Genomic DNA, 13,091 nt, shown 5'->3' on the forward strand with positions numbered 1-13,091 from the left:
CAGCAGCAGCAGCAGCAGCAGCAGCAGCAGCAGCAGCAGCAGCAGCAGCAGCAGCAGCAGGAGTTTACCGACGACAAGAACAACATCATTTGAGTTGAAGTTGAATTTGGATTTTGAAAAATGAAAAGTTTTTTCGAAATCTGTTTTTTCCTGATCCACCAGCAGCTCAACAGGAACTCCTTTGCTGCGGAAGAAAAGAAGTGCCTGAGAAGCAGCAAAACAACTTCTCTACTTTGCTGCTGCTGCTGCTGCTGCTGCTGCTGCTGCTGCCACTGGCTTGCCATTTATGCTACTATTTATTATTTCTGCTGCTGCTGCTGCTGCACCTGCTGATGCTGCTGCTGTTGCTGCTGCTGCTGCTGCTGCTGTTTTGTCGGTTCGTGTTGGGAAAACAAACAAATTTCTGCTGGAAGTCTTGTATTATTATTTATAATTATAATTATTATTTGTTATTATTTATTACTATTTATTTTTATTTATTTTTATTTATTATTATTACTATTATTATTATTATTATTATTATTATTATTATTATTATTATTATTGCTGCTTCTGAACTGTCCCGCTGCCCCTCTTTGCCCTTCTTTTAATTCTCTTGTCTTTGTACTTGCATTTATTTTTATATTTGCATTTATATTTACATTTATAATTCCAATTCTAATTACATTTATAATTATATTTATAATTATATTTATAATTATATTTAAATTTATATTTATAATTATAATTTTATTTCACCTCTTCTTTTAAAGAATCCAAATCGCCGCAAATGCATGCGGGCCACTGAAGTGTACGTACACCTGAAGCCGCTACGCCCGCCCCACAGTCTTCTCCTGCGGCCCGCTCGCCCTGCTGCTGCTGCTGCTGCAGCTGCTGCTGCTGCTGCTGCTGCTGCTGCTGCTGCTCGTAAATGTGCCGCAGGTGGTTAGCAGCACCATCTGCTGCTAAGACAAGAGAGGCTTGCTGCAGCAGCGCCTTAAAGTAAGGCGGCAGCGGCCTGTTCAGCACCAGCAGCACAACACGCCCTGCTGCAGCAGCAGCAGGCGCTGCTGCTGCTTCTGCTGCTGCTGCTGCTTCTGCTGTTGCTGCTGCTGCTGCTGCTGCTGGAGCAGGAGGAACTGCCTTCCATTTGGCGCTGCCGGGGCGCAGCGCCTCCAGAAAACGCAAGTCGAGGATGTGCGTGGGCCCGCTGCTGCTGCTGCTGCTGCTGCTGCTGCTGCTGCTGCTGCTGTGGCTCCGTCTTTGCTGAGCAGCAGCAGGTGCCTTCAACGTAGCTGCTGCGCTGCAGCAGCCTTGGGGCTTGCATGCAGAGGCCCTTGGGGCCCGGAGCGCATGCATTGCATGCAGCTGAGGCCTAAAAGGAAAAACAAAAGCCCCAAAACTGGACCCTAGGGGGGCCCCCCTGGCAGCAGGCAGCATTTGGGGGGCCCCTACGCAAAGGGGGCTTCGGGCGGGGGCTGCTGCAGCACGAGGTGTACAGACACCCGAGAGCAGCAGCAGCAGCAAACGGCGAGGCTGCCTGTGGTCAGAAGGAGCCCCAAAAGAAGCCGCAGCAGCAGCAGCAGCAGCAGCAGCAGCAGGTGCAGGCTGCAGCAGCAGCAGCGGAGGCGACGGGGGTCTGTAGGGCGCTGCAGCAGCAGAGCTGAGGCTGAGGCTCAGGCGGCCCTTGTTTAGTGCTGCTGCTGAAATCAGGAGGGAGGAAGGCGGGGCGAGCAGCAGCAGCAGCAGCAGCAGCAGCAGCAGCAGTCGCTGCGGCTGCTGCAGCAGCTGCAGCAGGGAACGGCGGCAGGCGGAGGCGAAGCAAAGTGGACCGGCAATGCGCATCGCGGGACTTCTTCAAAAGCTGCTGCAGCAGCAAAAAGAAGCTGCAGCGCCTCCAGGGCGCATGCAGAAGAGCCCAGAAAAAGTGGAACTTGAACAAAAGTGCAGCAGCAGGGAAAGCTGTGCAGGCTGGGGTGTTGCGCTGGTGTACGTACACCCCGGGGCTCCAGAAATGGAAAAAAAAGAAAAACAAAAGTGAAAGTGGAAAGGAAGTTTCGGCCCTGAGCCGCTGCCGCCGAGTGCTCGAGCTGTCCATACACCGCAGCCCCGTAGACCACTCCGGAAGAGGCGATCCGAGCGGAAATAAAAGGCACCAGACTTCAATTTTAATGAAAACAATTCCCATTTAAGGAATTGAATCCATTTAACTGGCTTTTTATCGGGAATCTTCTTTTTTTTTTGCAGCTTCGGCGCTCATCGACGCGCCAGTCTTCGGCGGCAGCTCTTTCTGCCCTCCACGCGGATCTGCGGCTCTGTCCAACTCTACAAAACTCAAAATTGGAATTAAATTATTAATTTCAACAATTCCAAAATTTTCCTTTTCAAAAATCCCGCTTGAGTTGTTATTTTCATGGCATTTTCGCCCTCCAGCTCCCACTGCAGCCGCAGCGCTGGCTCTTGTGTGTTGAAAAGGCCTCAAACGCGCGCGAAAAGGAATAAAAATGACATTTCTTGTTTAAAATTAATAAATGCGGGTAAACGGACGAGGCTAGCGGGCGTTTTAGCTGTACTTACAGCTCAATCAATTGTTCCCAGTCATCACTTGCTTTTAATTTTCCGTTTTCGGGTGTACGTACACCCCAGCCTTCGCCGGGCCGGGGTGTATGTACACTCAAACTGCCACTCAGCCGCCACTGAGCTGCAGCCAACTCGAATGAAACCATTCCTCTTTGAATTTTCAAAAATTTTAAAGCTAGACAGCTCCGGAGGGTTTAGGGTTTAGGGTTTAGGGTTTGGAGCTGTTTTCATCGCCCTTCTCCAGTGCCCTGGCTTGACTGTCTCGCTGCTACTTCAACATGCGCGTTTCTGGCCTTGAGGGTTTAGGGCATTTAGGGTTTAGGGTTTTAGGGTTTACGGCTTTTAGGGTTTAGGATTTTAGGGTTTAGAGCTTTTAGGATTTAGCGCCGCCTTCAGGGTTTAGGGTTTGAACTTTCCGGCTCCTGGCTGAGCCGCTGCACACAAACTCTGAGCTTTACATAAACCCTAAACACTCAGCCTGCTCGCCCTCGAGCTCTAAACCCTAAACCCTAAACCCTAAACCCTAAACCCTCGTTGTGCAGCTCCTCACAGCAGCAACTACCCCAAACAAAAAGGCCAAGAAAAAAAACAAAGTCCCTAGGGTTTTTGCCAATCAGAAAAGCGGCTAAAACCAAACTCCAAAGCCCCACATTGCATGCATGCAAAAGTGCATGCATGCAAAATTGCACGCATGCATGCATGCAAATTTGCATGCATGCAAAACTGCATGCATGCACGTTTGGAGGTTGACGGCCAGCATTCTTGTGGCTTTAAATGCACGCACGCATTTAAAGTCCCAAACTCACCTCTGGAGGCGCGGAGGTGTCAGTTAAATAAAACAAAAAAAGGAAAATGCTAGGGTTTAGGGTTTAGGGTTTAGGGTTTGGACTGCAGGCCTGCAGCGCCGAGGGGCTAGCAGATGCTGCTTTAGAGCCAAGCGGCCGTAAAACCGCCGCTGGCACCTCTCGCACACTATCCACCTGAAGCGCACTCAAAACCTATTTTAGGGTTTAGGGTTGGAAACCCTTATTTAGGGTTTAGGGTTTGGAGTTTGAGTCGAGGTAACATATATGAGAAAAATCGCGCTGTTGACTGCGCACGCAGCTGGGGCTTCTCCGCGCGTTTAAAGTGTCTTTTAATGGATTTAAAAAGAATTAAAAAAGAAAAAGAATTTAAATTTAAATTTAAAAAAGAAAGAAAAGTCCTCACTTGTTTTCTTCTGCTGCCTCCAGCTCCCTGAGTCTCACGGCGCCTGCAGAACACGCCAGCTGCACTCGAAGTTGAATTGGATCTGTTTGGAGTCAAAATTGTCCATTTCGGGGTTTAAATGGTTCATTTTGAAACCAATTTAATTAATTTAAAGTTTAAAATGATTTATTTTGAGGAATTGAACTTCAATTCCCCGAAAATCTCGAAAAAAGCTCCAAAAAAAGCTCCGAAAAACGCGAAAACGCGGCAGATTTCCAGTTGTGCGGAAACCGCCTTACATCGAGGAATTCATTTCAAATTCATTTCTGATATTTCTGATTTTTCAAAATGTTCTTTTTTTGATTTATTTTAAATTCCTTTTTTGATTTTATTTTTAAATTGTTTTTTCTTTCTTTCGCCAAATTCAGAAAATTTGATTTCCCTTTTGTTTGCTGAAAAGCCAGGCAACTGCAGAATTCAAAAAGTTGAAAATTTACCCTTTTTCCGAACTTTTAAAAATTCCATTTCTGATCTTTTTAATCCTTTTTTGATATTTTAAAATTCTTTTTGATCACTTTTATTCTTTTTTGACTTTTTTTTGTTCTTTTTCGACCTTTTCGACTTTTGTTTGTTCATTTTCGCCTTTTATTTATTCATTTTGCCTTTTTTTTTATCTTAAATTTCCCATTTGCCAAAATTGCCACAAATGGTGCTTTGATTTTCTTGTAATTGTTTTTATTTCTTTTATTCCTTTTTTTTCTCTTTTTCTTTTTTCTTTTTTTCTGCTTCTTATTTCCTCCCTTTTCTCCTTTTTCTGCTTTTTCTTCTTTTTTTCCTTTTTCTTATTCTTACAATCTTCACTTTGTTGCATTTCTCCGTATTCGCCTTCGCTTTTATTATTTCCATTATTATTGTTATTATTATTATGGCCATTATTATTGTTTACTATTACTATTATTATTACCATTACTATTTTTATTACTCTTATTATTATTATTATTATTATTATTATTATTATTATTATTATTATTACTATTATTATTATTATTAGTTTGATTAATATCACAGTTATTTTTATTAATTGATTGGAAATAAAAGAAGTACAAAACGAAAGAAAAGGAGGCAAAATGAGAAAAAGTAAAAGGCAAAAAATTCGACTAACCTGACATTTGCGCAGCAGCAGCAAACTCGGAATCTTCACAGAAAGGTTCCCCGCTCATAAACCCTGCAAGCAACAAAACCCTAAATTAGGGTTTGGGTCTTAGCGAGGGTTTCGGCGCACAGTTGAGGGTTTACGCCGCTAGGGTTTCGTGCTACAGATCCATCACTCAACTACAAGAGACTCCAAGAAGCAACGCTAAACCCTAAACCCTAAACCCTAAACCCTAAATTGTGGTCTCACTGTCGACAATCTTGAGGGCTTTTCCGCATATCATTTCCTCCCAGTTCTCGACGGCCTCTGCAGACACAAGGGCTCCTTGGCTGGGCCATGAGGGTTTAGCGTTTAGGGTTTAGGGTTTAGGGTTTAGGGTTTAGGGTTTAGGGTTTACCGTCTGTGGCTTCGAGGAAATAAAGAGGCAGGTTTCTGCGGCGAATCAAAAACTTGTTTCTTATCCATTTTCGCTGCTGCTTTGAATACTGCAGCGAACGCAAAACCACCAAATCCAAACACTTTTTCAAACTTTCATTCATTTCTTCTTTTGCATTTTTCCCGGGGTTCGAATGCCCCTGGGGGCCCCCCTGGGGGCCCCCTTGGGGGCCCCCCTGGGGGCCCCCCTGGGGGCCCCTCTGGGGGCCCCCAGGCAGCACCAAAGGCAGAAACTCCTTATATCCTACACGCCCACACACAAACAACACACTGCTACTTTAAACGCACCCAAATCCTAAACCCTAAACCCTAAACCCTAAACCCTAGACCCTAGCCCTCACTACTCCATGTTTCTCACCAATGCCTTGTAAAACTCCCCCTCTAAACCCTTCTTGCTTCTTTCTTTCCGCCGGCAGATTCACATCTTCTTCTGACTCAGAAAGAGGTCCCTGGGGGGCCCCCGGAGTCTCCTTGAGGCCCCCATAGGGGCCCCCGTGGGGGCCCCCCTGGGGGCCCCCTTGGGAGTCCCCCCGGGGCCCCCTGTGGGGCCCCCCAGAGGGGGCCCCCCGGGGGCTTTCTTGGGGGGCCCCCTGGGGGCCCCCTTGGGGGGCCCCCTCGGGGGCCCCTGGAGGTTCTGGGGGCCAGGATTGCAAATTAAGTTCTTTGGCGAGCCATCTGACTTCTTCTAAAAGTCCTTTCTGAAAATAAAAATAAAAAAAGAAATAAAAAAGAAATTTATTCTTTTATGCATTTGAAGAAGTGAATAAAGGCTTGTTGGTTGCATTTAAAGGTAACTATAAATGCAAGTATAAATGTAAATGTAGAAGTACATATAAATATATATATACATGTAAATATGTATATAATTATACATATAAGTAAATATAAATATAAATATAAATGTAAATATAAATATGAATATAAATGTAAATATAAATATAAACGTAAATATAAATGTAAATATAAATATAAATATAAATATATATATAAAGGCAAAATGGCGTACAAATGTGAATATGAAGAGTGCTTGTGGCGTTTGAAGTGTGCGAGAAAATGACTTTTTTGGGCAACTTTTGGGTCAATTTTATCGAATGTGAATTAAATTAATGGAATTAATTAATTTATTTTAATTTATTTGGATTTATTTCATTTGCTGCCTCTCAAACGCACTTCACACATCTCCAAAAGTCTCCGTCTTAATCGTTTTTCCAAAACTTCTCTATCCCTCACATCCAGCCACAAAATGCATGCGTCGTAGCTGTACATACACCCCGACGCCCGCTGCAAGAAATCAGTTTACCGCTCTAATTGCATGCGTGCATAATTGCATGCATGCATGCATGCATAATTGCATGCATGCATGCATACATAATTGCATGCATGCATGCATACTTGCATGCATGCATGCATGCGTGCATAATTGCATAATTGCATGCATGCATAATTGCATGCATGCATGCATGCATAATTGCATGCATGCATGCATGCGTGCATAATTGCATGCATGCATGCATGCACTCTATCAATTGCAATAACTTTCTTTGGTTTTGCAGCGCATGCAGCCCCATTTTAGAATTAAATTAATTCATTTTTTTTTAATTTTTTAATTACCGCAGCTGCTGCGATTTGTTCGCCCGCATCAGCTCGCTGTGGGGCATCCCAAATTGTTTTGAGACCTGTAAATAAAAGAAATAATTAATTTGACTAATTAATTAATTAATTAATTAATTAATTAATTAATTAATTAATTAATTAATTAAATTAATTAATTATTGAAATTTAGTCATTATGAATTAAAGCAAATTAATTTCTGGCCTTCGAAGCAGCTGTCCAGACACTCGAGCGCCGCCGCTAAACAAATTCAGCCAGGCCAGCAGCAGCAGCAGCAGCAGCAGCAGCAGCAGCAGCAGCAGCAGCAGCAGCAGTAGCAGCTACAAAGTAGCTGAACTCGTTGCAACAGCAGCAGTACAGCAGCGGCAGCAGCAACATAGCTGCAGCAGCAACAGCGGAACTACGTGGAGCAGCCGCAGCAGCAGCAGCAGCAGCAGCAGCAGCAGCAGCAGCAGCAGAGGTGCATGCATTTGCTGCTAACCTGAATGCTCCTGATGATTCTTCGCCGGTCGTTGGGGTGCAGCTGCTGCGCCTGGAGAAGCAGCAGCAAAAGAAAATAAAAAAAGTGAAATAAAAGAAAAAGAAAAAAGTGTCTTGCGCCCTGCTGCTGTCTGTACACCGCAGCAGCAGCAGCAGCATGCATGCAGCAAAGCCCCACACCCGCGCGCTGTCAACTTCTTTCAGCATTTCAATTAATTCTTCATTTGTCTTCGACTCCACTGCAAACAAGCAAAGAGAAGCAGCAAACAGCAAGTTAACTGCGCAGCAGCAGCAGCAGCAGCAGCAGCAGCTGCTGCTGCTGCTGCTGCTGCAGCGGCGGCTGTGGCGCCGTTTTTGCTGCTGCGGGGCTGCTTTTTGTGCTGCTGCTGCAGCAGCTGCTGCTGCTGCTGCTGCAGCTGCTGCTGCTGCTGCTGCGGGCCGTACAGTCTGCTTCTTCTTGTCTTTTGTCTGTTTTAATTTCCCTTTTTTCTGCTTTTTGACTTTTTGAATTTAATTCTGAGTCGCTGTAAACGTCGACAGCAGAGCGCCACAGCAGCAGCTCCACGTACAGCTGAGTGCCCCCCACCACCACCGGCAGTTTGCCCGCCTGGCTCAGCGCTTTTACCTGCAGCAGCAGCAGCAGCAGCAGCAGCAGCAGCAGCAGCAGCAGCAGCAGCGGCAGGAGGTCAAGTATTGTTTTGAATCGAGTGAGTGGCTGAATTTGGATCCTGTATATAGTCTTCATTCCCCAACAGCCTTCCCCACAGAACGCAGTGGACGAAACAGCAGCAGCAGCAGCAGCAGCAGCAGCAGCAGCAGCAGCAGCAGCGCAGCAGCAGAGTGGACCAGTGGTCCGGTCCAGTGGTCACGCACAGTGCGCTTGGCTGCTGCCAAGAAGTCCGCTGCTGTGAAGGCCTCCTGGGGGCAGCAAAGGTCCAAAAGGTGGTGCGGAATTGCTGCTCTTTCTGCTGCTGCTGCTTTCGCAGTGCCTATGTCGCAGCCCTTGTAAACCTGCGCACCGCCACCACAGCTAGCTAGCTAGCTAGCTAGCTAGCTGGCTAGCTAGCTAGCTGGCGAGCTGTGGCCGGCTAGCTAGCTGTGGCTAGCTAGCTAGCTGTAGCTGCCTGGCTGGCTAGCTGGCCAGAATGGCTAGCTGGTCGCGGCTGGCTGGCTAGCTGGCTGTGTGGAGCTGGCTAGCTGGCTTTAGCTAGCTAGCTAGCTAAGAGGCTGGAATGGCTAGCTAGCTGGAGCTAGGTAGCCAGCTAGCTTGCTGGCTAGCTGTAGCTAGCTTGCTAACTAGCTGCAGATAACTGGCTAGCCAGCTGTAGCTAGCTGCAGCTAGCTGGCTGGCTAGCCAGCTGTAGCTAGCTGTAGCTAGCTGGCTAGCTAGCTGGCTGCAGTGGAGGCAGCCTGAAGAGCTTGCTGGCGTGGCTGGTGGTGCTGCTCTTAATCTACCAGATTCTGACCATCTGGCAGACCCGTTGCTGCTGCTGCTGCTGCTGCTGCTGCTGCTGCTGCTGCTGCTGCTGTTCACCTGCATAGAGTCTGCGCTGACGATTTCCGCCTGGACTCCTTTGTCCTTTAACTTCATGCACAAGTCAAAAGCCAAGCGGGACTTGCCCACGCCTGTGGGGCCAATTATGAACAGCACTTTAGGAAGCTGCTGCTGCTGCTGCTGCTGCTGCTGCAGCGGCTGCTGCTGCTGCTCTTGCAGCGGCATGGCGGCGGCTGCAGCGCACAAGCGGGAGCTAGAGGGGTCCCAAGAAGAATATTTCTGTAAATTATTCCTAAAAGTAAAAGAAAATGGAGAAAAAGGTGAAGTTTCAGCGGAAAAAATACTTTTGAAACGATGCGCCGACGCGGCGGAGGGCGGCGCGGTGGATGAGGTGTACGTACACCCCAGTTTTCGGGAGTCTGTGCAGCTCTTGCAAAGACTTTTTGAATTTAAAAATGAAAGGTATTTTTCATTTATATTTATTTTTTGATTTTCAATTAAATTTCCGCCTTCAATTCGCTGCGGAAGGGGCCCGGGGGCCCCGGGGGCCCCACGCAGTGCTGCCGCGATGCTGCTGCTGCTGCTGCTGAAGTGCAGCGGCGTTTCTTTGAATTGTTTTGAACTGAAAATGAATTTTAAAGAATTTGAATTCGAAATTGAATTCGAAATTAAAACAAAAAAGCACAGAAGAAGCAACACAGACATACCCCGTTGCTTTTTCCCCCAAATTCGCAAAAAAAGGATCAAAAAATGAATTTTAAGTCCCCAAAAACAAAAATTTAGATCTAAAAGTGCAATTTTAAACAACTAGTTCATTTACAATGATCCAAAACTTTGTTGAAGCACTAGGGCCCTCTCCTGTGGGCCCCCAGGGGGCCCCCAGGGGGCCCCAAGGGGCCCCCCGGGGCCTCGGGGGCCCCCAGGGGGCCCCTGGGGGCCCCTGGGGGGCCCCCTGGGTAAAATTCTATGGAGGATGAGATCAAAGTGAATCTTTCTTTTGGGGAAATTTAGTTTAAATTTTTTGAGTAAAAGAGAGAAAATGTGGTTCCAATTATTATTTCTGTTACACAGCTGGCCACAGCTAGCCACAGCTAGCCACAGCTAGCCACAGCTAGCCACAGCTAGTCACAGCTAGCTACAGCTAGCCACAGCTAGCTACGGCTAAACCTATCTAGCTGCAGCTAGCCACAGCTAGCCACAGCCAGCCACAGCTAGCCACAGATAGCCACAGCTAGCCACAGCTAGCCACAGCTAGCCACAGCTAGCTAGTCCTTTTCTGAGTCTGCACAGACAGCCGAGCCAGCAAGGCCCCCAAACCCCTTCAGCCATAAACCCTAAACCCTAAACCCTAAACCCTAAACTTGAATTTTCTTAGGATTCGGAGTTAGATCTATTTTTGTTTCCTTCGAATTTCCTTTTCAGCTTTTCACCCTAATCCCGAAAATAAATAAAACGAATTACCCATTTTATTTATTTATTTATTTTTCTTTCTTTTCTTTATTTAAAAAAATAAAAAAGATATTCCCCTGGAGGAACTCAAAGCCCTGTGTGCTGAGTTCAGCGCCTGCCCAGCGCTCAAAACCCTAAACCCTAAACCCTAAACCCTAAACCCTACACTTCCTCTGAGAGGTCCAGAGTTTCTGAGGGTTGGGGGTTTGCTGCAGCAGCAGCTGCAAGCGGGTCCTTGACGTTAGAAATTGAATTGGGAAAATTTAAATAAATTGAATTAAATGGTTTTATTAATGAATTAGAAAAAACATAATTAAATTAAATCAAATACTTTTATTTAATTCAATTAAAAATCAAAAGACAGCAAGTGTGTAGCGCTGAGGCCATTACTTAGAATCGGCTGCGGAGCCCGCAGCAAGCTGCAGCAAGCTACGGCTAGCCGTGGCTAGCTGCAGCTAGCTGCAGCTAGCCACTAGGGCCCCAACAGCTAGCTGCAGCTAGCTGCAGCTAGCTGTGGCTAGCTGGGGCTAGCCAGTGGGGCCCCGGGAGCGCAAGTCCAGGCGGGAGTGCAGGCGGGGTGTGCAGAGCAGCCGCTGCTGCGCTGCTGCTGCTGCTGGGAAGCAAATTGCGTCTTTAATGGACCAAATTATTTCCATTTCAATTATTTGGAGTTTTAATTTGGCTTTTAGTAGCGGAAAGTCAGAGACACACGCAGCAGCAGGAGCGCAGCAGCACGTCACCCTCCGTGCAGCGGGTCTGTGGGCTTCTGCGGGCGAAAGCGGCGCTTTTTGCGGCTAAATCCGGGAAATAAAGAAATTTAAATTTGAATAAAAGGAAAATAAACTATTTTAAAAAGCAACTGGGGCTTGGAACCCCGCGGAAGTCCCGGGATCTGCGCAGACAAGCAACGTGCAGCCGAGCAGCTGTGACGGCAGCGCCGCAGCACCCAGTGCTGCTGCTGCTGCGCAGTTTGCTGCTGCAGCACTGTCTTCTGGACTTTTTTGACTTTGCAGTTCGGCGAAAACAGAAAAAACACCCAAAGGGATGAAAGCCAGCTTCTGAAAGGCCCCTCTTGGCGTCCTGGGGCAGCAGACCGCGACGCGCGCCGCTGCGCGGTGTGTGCGGAATCCGCCGGAAAAAGGATCAAATTGAGCTGTTTTCAGTGAGGAATTTCAATTAAAATAAATTAAAAGAATTAAAGTAGCTGCAAAACTGCGAAATAAGCCGCGGAAGACGCGCGGCGCTGCTGCGTTTCGCGAAACCGCTCGAGTTCGTTCAAGTTGCACTGCACGGTGTCGCTGCTGCTGCTGCAGGATTCCAGTTTGCGATCTTGCGTTTTTCTGGCGATTTTTTGGTCTTTTTTGCATTTTTTTGTTTTATTTGAATAGATTTGGGTCTTTGCGACGCAAAGGAGCCGGCTTTCGGCGGGCGTGGGTGCGCGAGACGGAATTGAGCGCCGCTTTCCACTTCTTGAATGCGACACGCCGATGGGGCCGCTCTCCGAAAGCGCCACTCTGTGGGCGCTGCTGCTGCCGCCAGCAGCGGGACTTCTCTGGGCTGCTTATCAGGCCTGGAGGATTTCCCAAGTGAAGCTCGAGGGGCCCCCCGAGGGCGACAACAAGCGGCTGACAGACCGCCTCTACGTCGAAGTGAGCCGCAGCAGCAGCAGCAGCAGCAGCAGCAGCGCAATGCAGCAGCAGCAGCAGCAGCAGCAGCAGTGTGTGGGTGGGTGTGCTGCTGCTGCGCAGGCAGCTAGCAGCGTGCAGGAGCAGCTGGAGTCGATGAAGACAATTGCGAAGAACATTGCGGAAGGCGCCGACACTTTTCTTCTCCAGGAGTTCCGCTACATCCTCGTTTACGTAGTGGTCTTCTCCGCCGTCCTTTGCTTCGCCATCGGCCCCTGTGAGCTGCTGCTGCTGCTGCTGCTGCTGCTGCTGCTGCTGCTGCTGCTGCTGTTATTACACCGCAGTCCCAGAATAGGACTAGGAGCCCGTGTGCGCACATGTGCTGTTGCTGCTGCTGCTGCTGCTGCAACACAACAGCAGCAACAGCAGCAACAGCAGCAGCAGCAGCAGCAGCAGCAGCTGCAGCAACAGCAGCAAATACTGCACCTGCTGCTGCTGCTGCTGCTGCAGGGACGATGGTGGCGTTTGTGGTGGGGTGTTTGACGTCGATGGTGAGCGGGTACTTGGGGATGAAGATCGCAGTCTACGCGAACCTGCGGGCCTGCCACGAGGCGTGGGGGGAGCTGGGATCGTTGGGATCGTCTTTTGGGATCGCCTTGCGCGGCGGGATCGTCATGGGCTTCGCCCTCGTCTCCCTGGCCCTCTTCAGTCTCCTCGGCCTCACTCTCTTCTTCCGACTCCCCGCAGTCTTCGGGCCCAGGCCCGAGGACCAGGCCGCCCTCTTCGAAGCCCTCGCCGGTACTCTGCTGCTGCTGCTGCTGCTGCTGCTGCTGCTGCTGCTGCTGCTGCTGCTGCTGTTAGTGTTGCTGCTGTTGCTTCTCGTAGTTTGCTCTTGCTGCTGCTGCTGCTGCTTCTGCTCTTGCTGCTGCTGCTGCTGGTGAGTGGCAGTGGCAGTGGCAGTGGGGAGTGCCAGTGGGGAGTGTTAGTGGGGAGTGTTAGTGGGGAGTGGTGAGTGGCAGTGGCAAAGAAAGCAGCAGCAGCAGCAGCAGCCGCAGCAGCAAAAGCAGCAGCAGCAGCCGCAGCAGCAAAAGCAGCA

At 48.4% G+C, this 13,091-nt stretch overlaps 3 protein-coding genes across 3 annotated transcripts; all 3 read right to left on the reverse strand.

Moving 5' to 3' along the window:
* Positions 1 to 729: 729 nt before the first annotated feature.
* Positions 730 to 1,824, reverse strand: ENH_00077740 (hypothetical protein, conserved; the record flags this gene model as incomplete). The annotated part of the gene is made up of 1 exon (XM_013583085.1): positions 730 to 1,824. The coding sequence occupies one exon, from the start codon at positions 1,822 to 1,824 to the stop codon at positions 730 to 732; it is 1,095 nt and encodes a 364-aa protein (XP_013438539.1).
* A 5,876-nt stretch (positions 1,825 to 7,700) lies between these two features.
* On the reverse strand, positions 7,701 to 9,146 carry ENH_00077750 (tRNA delta(2)-isopentenylpyrophosphate transferase, putative; the record flags this gene model as incomplete). The annotated part of the gene is made up of 3 exons (XM_013583086.1): positions 7,701 to 8,051; positions 8,273 to 8,437; positions 8,961 to 9,146. 3 exons carry the CDS (start codon positions 9,144 to 9,146, stop codon positions 7,701 to 7,703), a joined length of 702 nt encoding a protein of 233 aa, XP_013438540.1.
* A 2,499-nt stretch (positions 9,147 to 11,645) lies between these two features.
* ENH_00077760 (hypothetical protein) lies at positions 11,646 to 12,174 on the reverse strand (the record flags this gene model as incomplete). Its single annotated transcript, XM_013583087.1, is given in 2 exon segments — positions 11,646 to 12,008; positions 12,013 to 12,174. Coding segments are annotated over 2 exon segments (525 nt in total).
* Positions 12,175 to 13,091: the final 917 nt, after the last annotated feature.

The sequence above is a fragment of the Eimeria necatrix genome, genomic scaffold (genome assembly GCF_000499385.1).
Source record: "Eimeria necatrix Houghton genomic scaffold, Enh_scaff815, whole genome shotgun sequence".
In the NCBI taxonomy this organism is placed as follows: domain Eukaryota; phylum Apicomplexa; class Conoidasida; order Eucoccidiorida; family Eimeriidae; genus Eimeria; species Eimeria necatrix.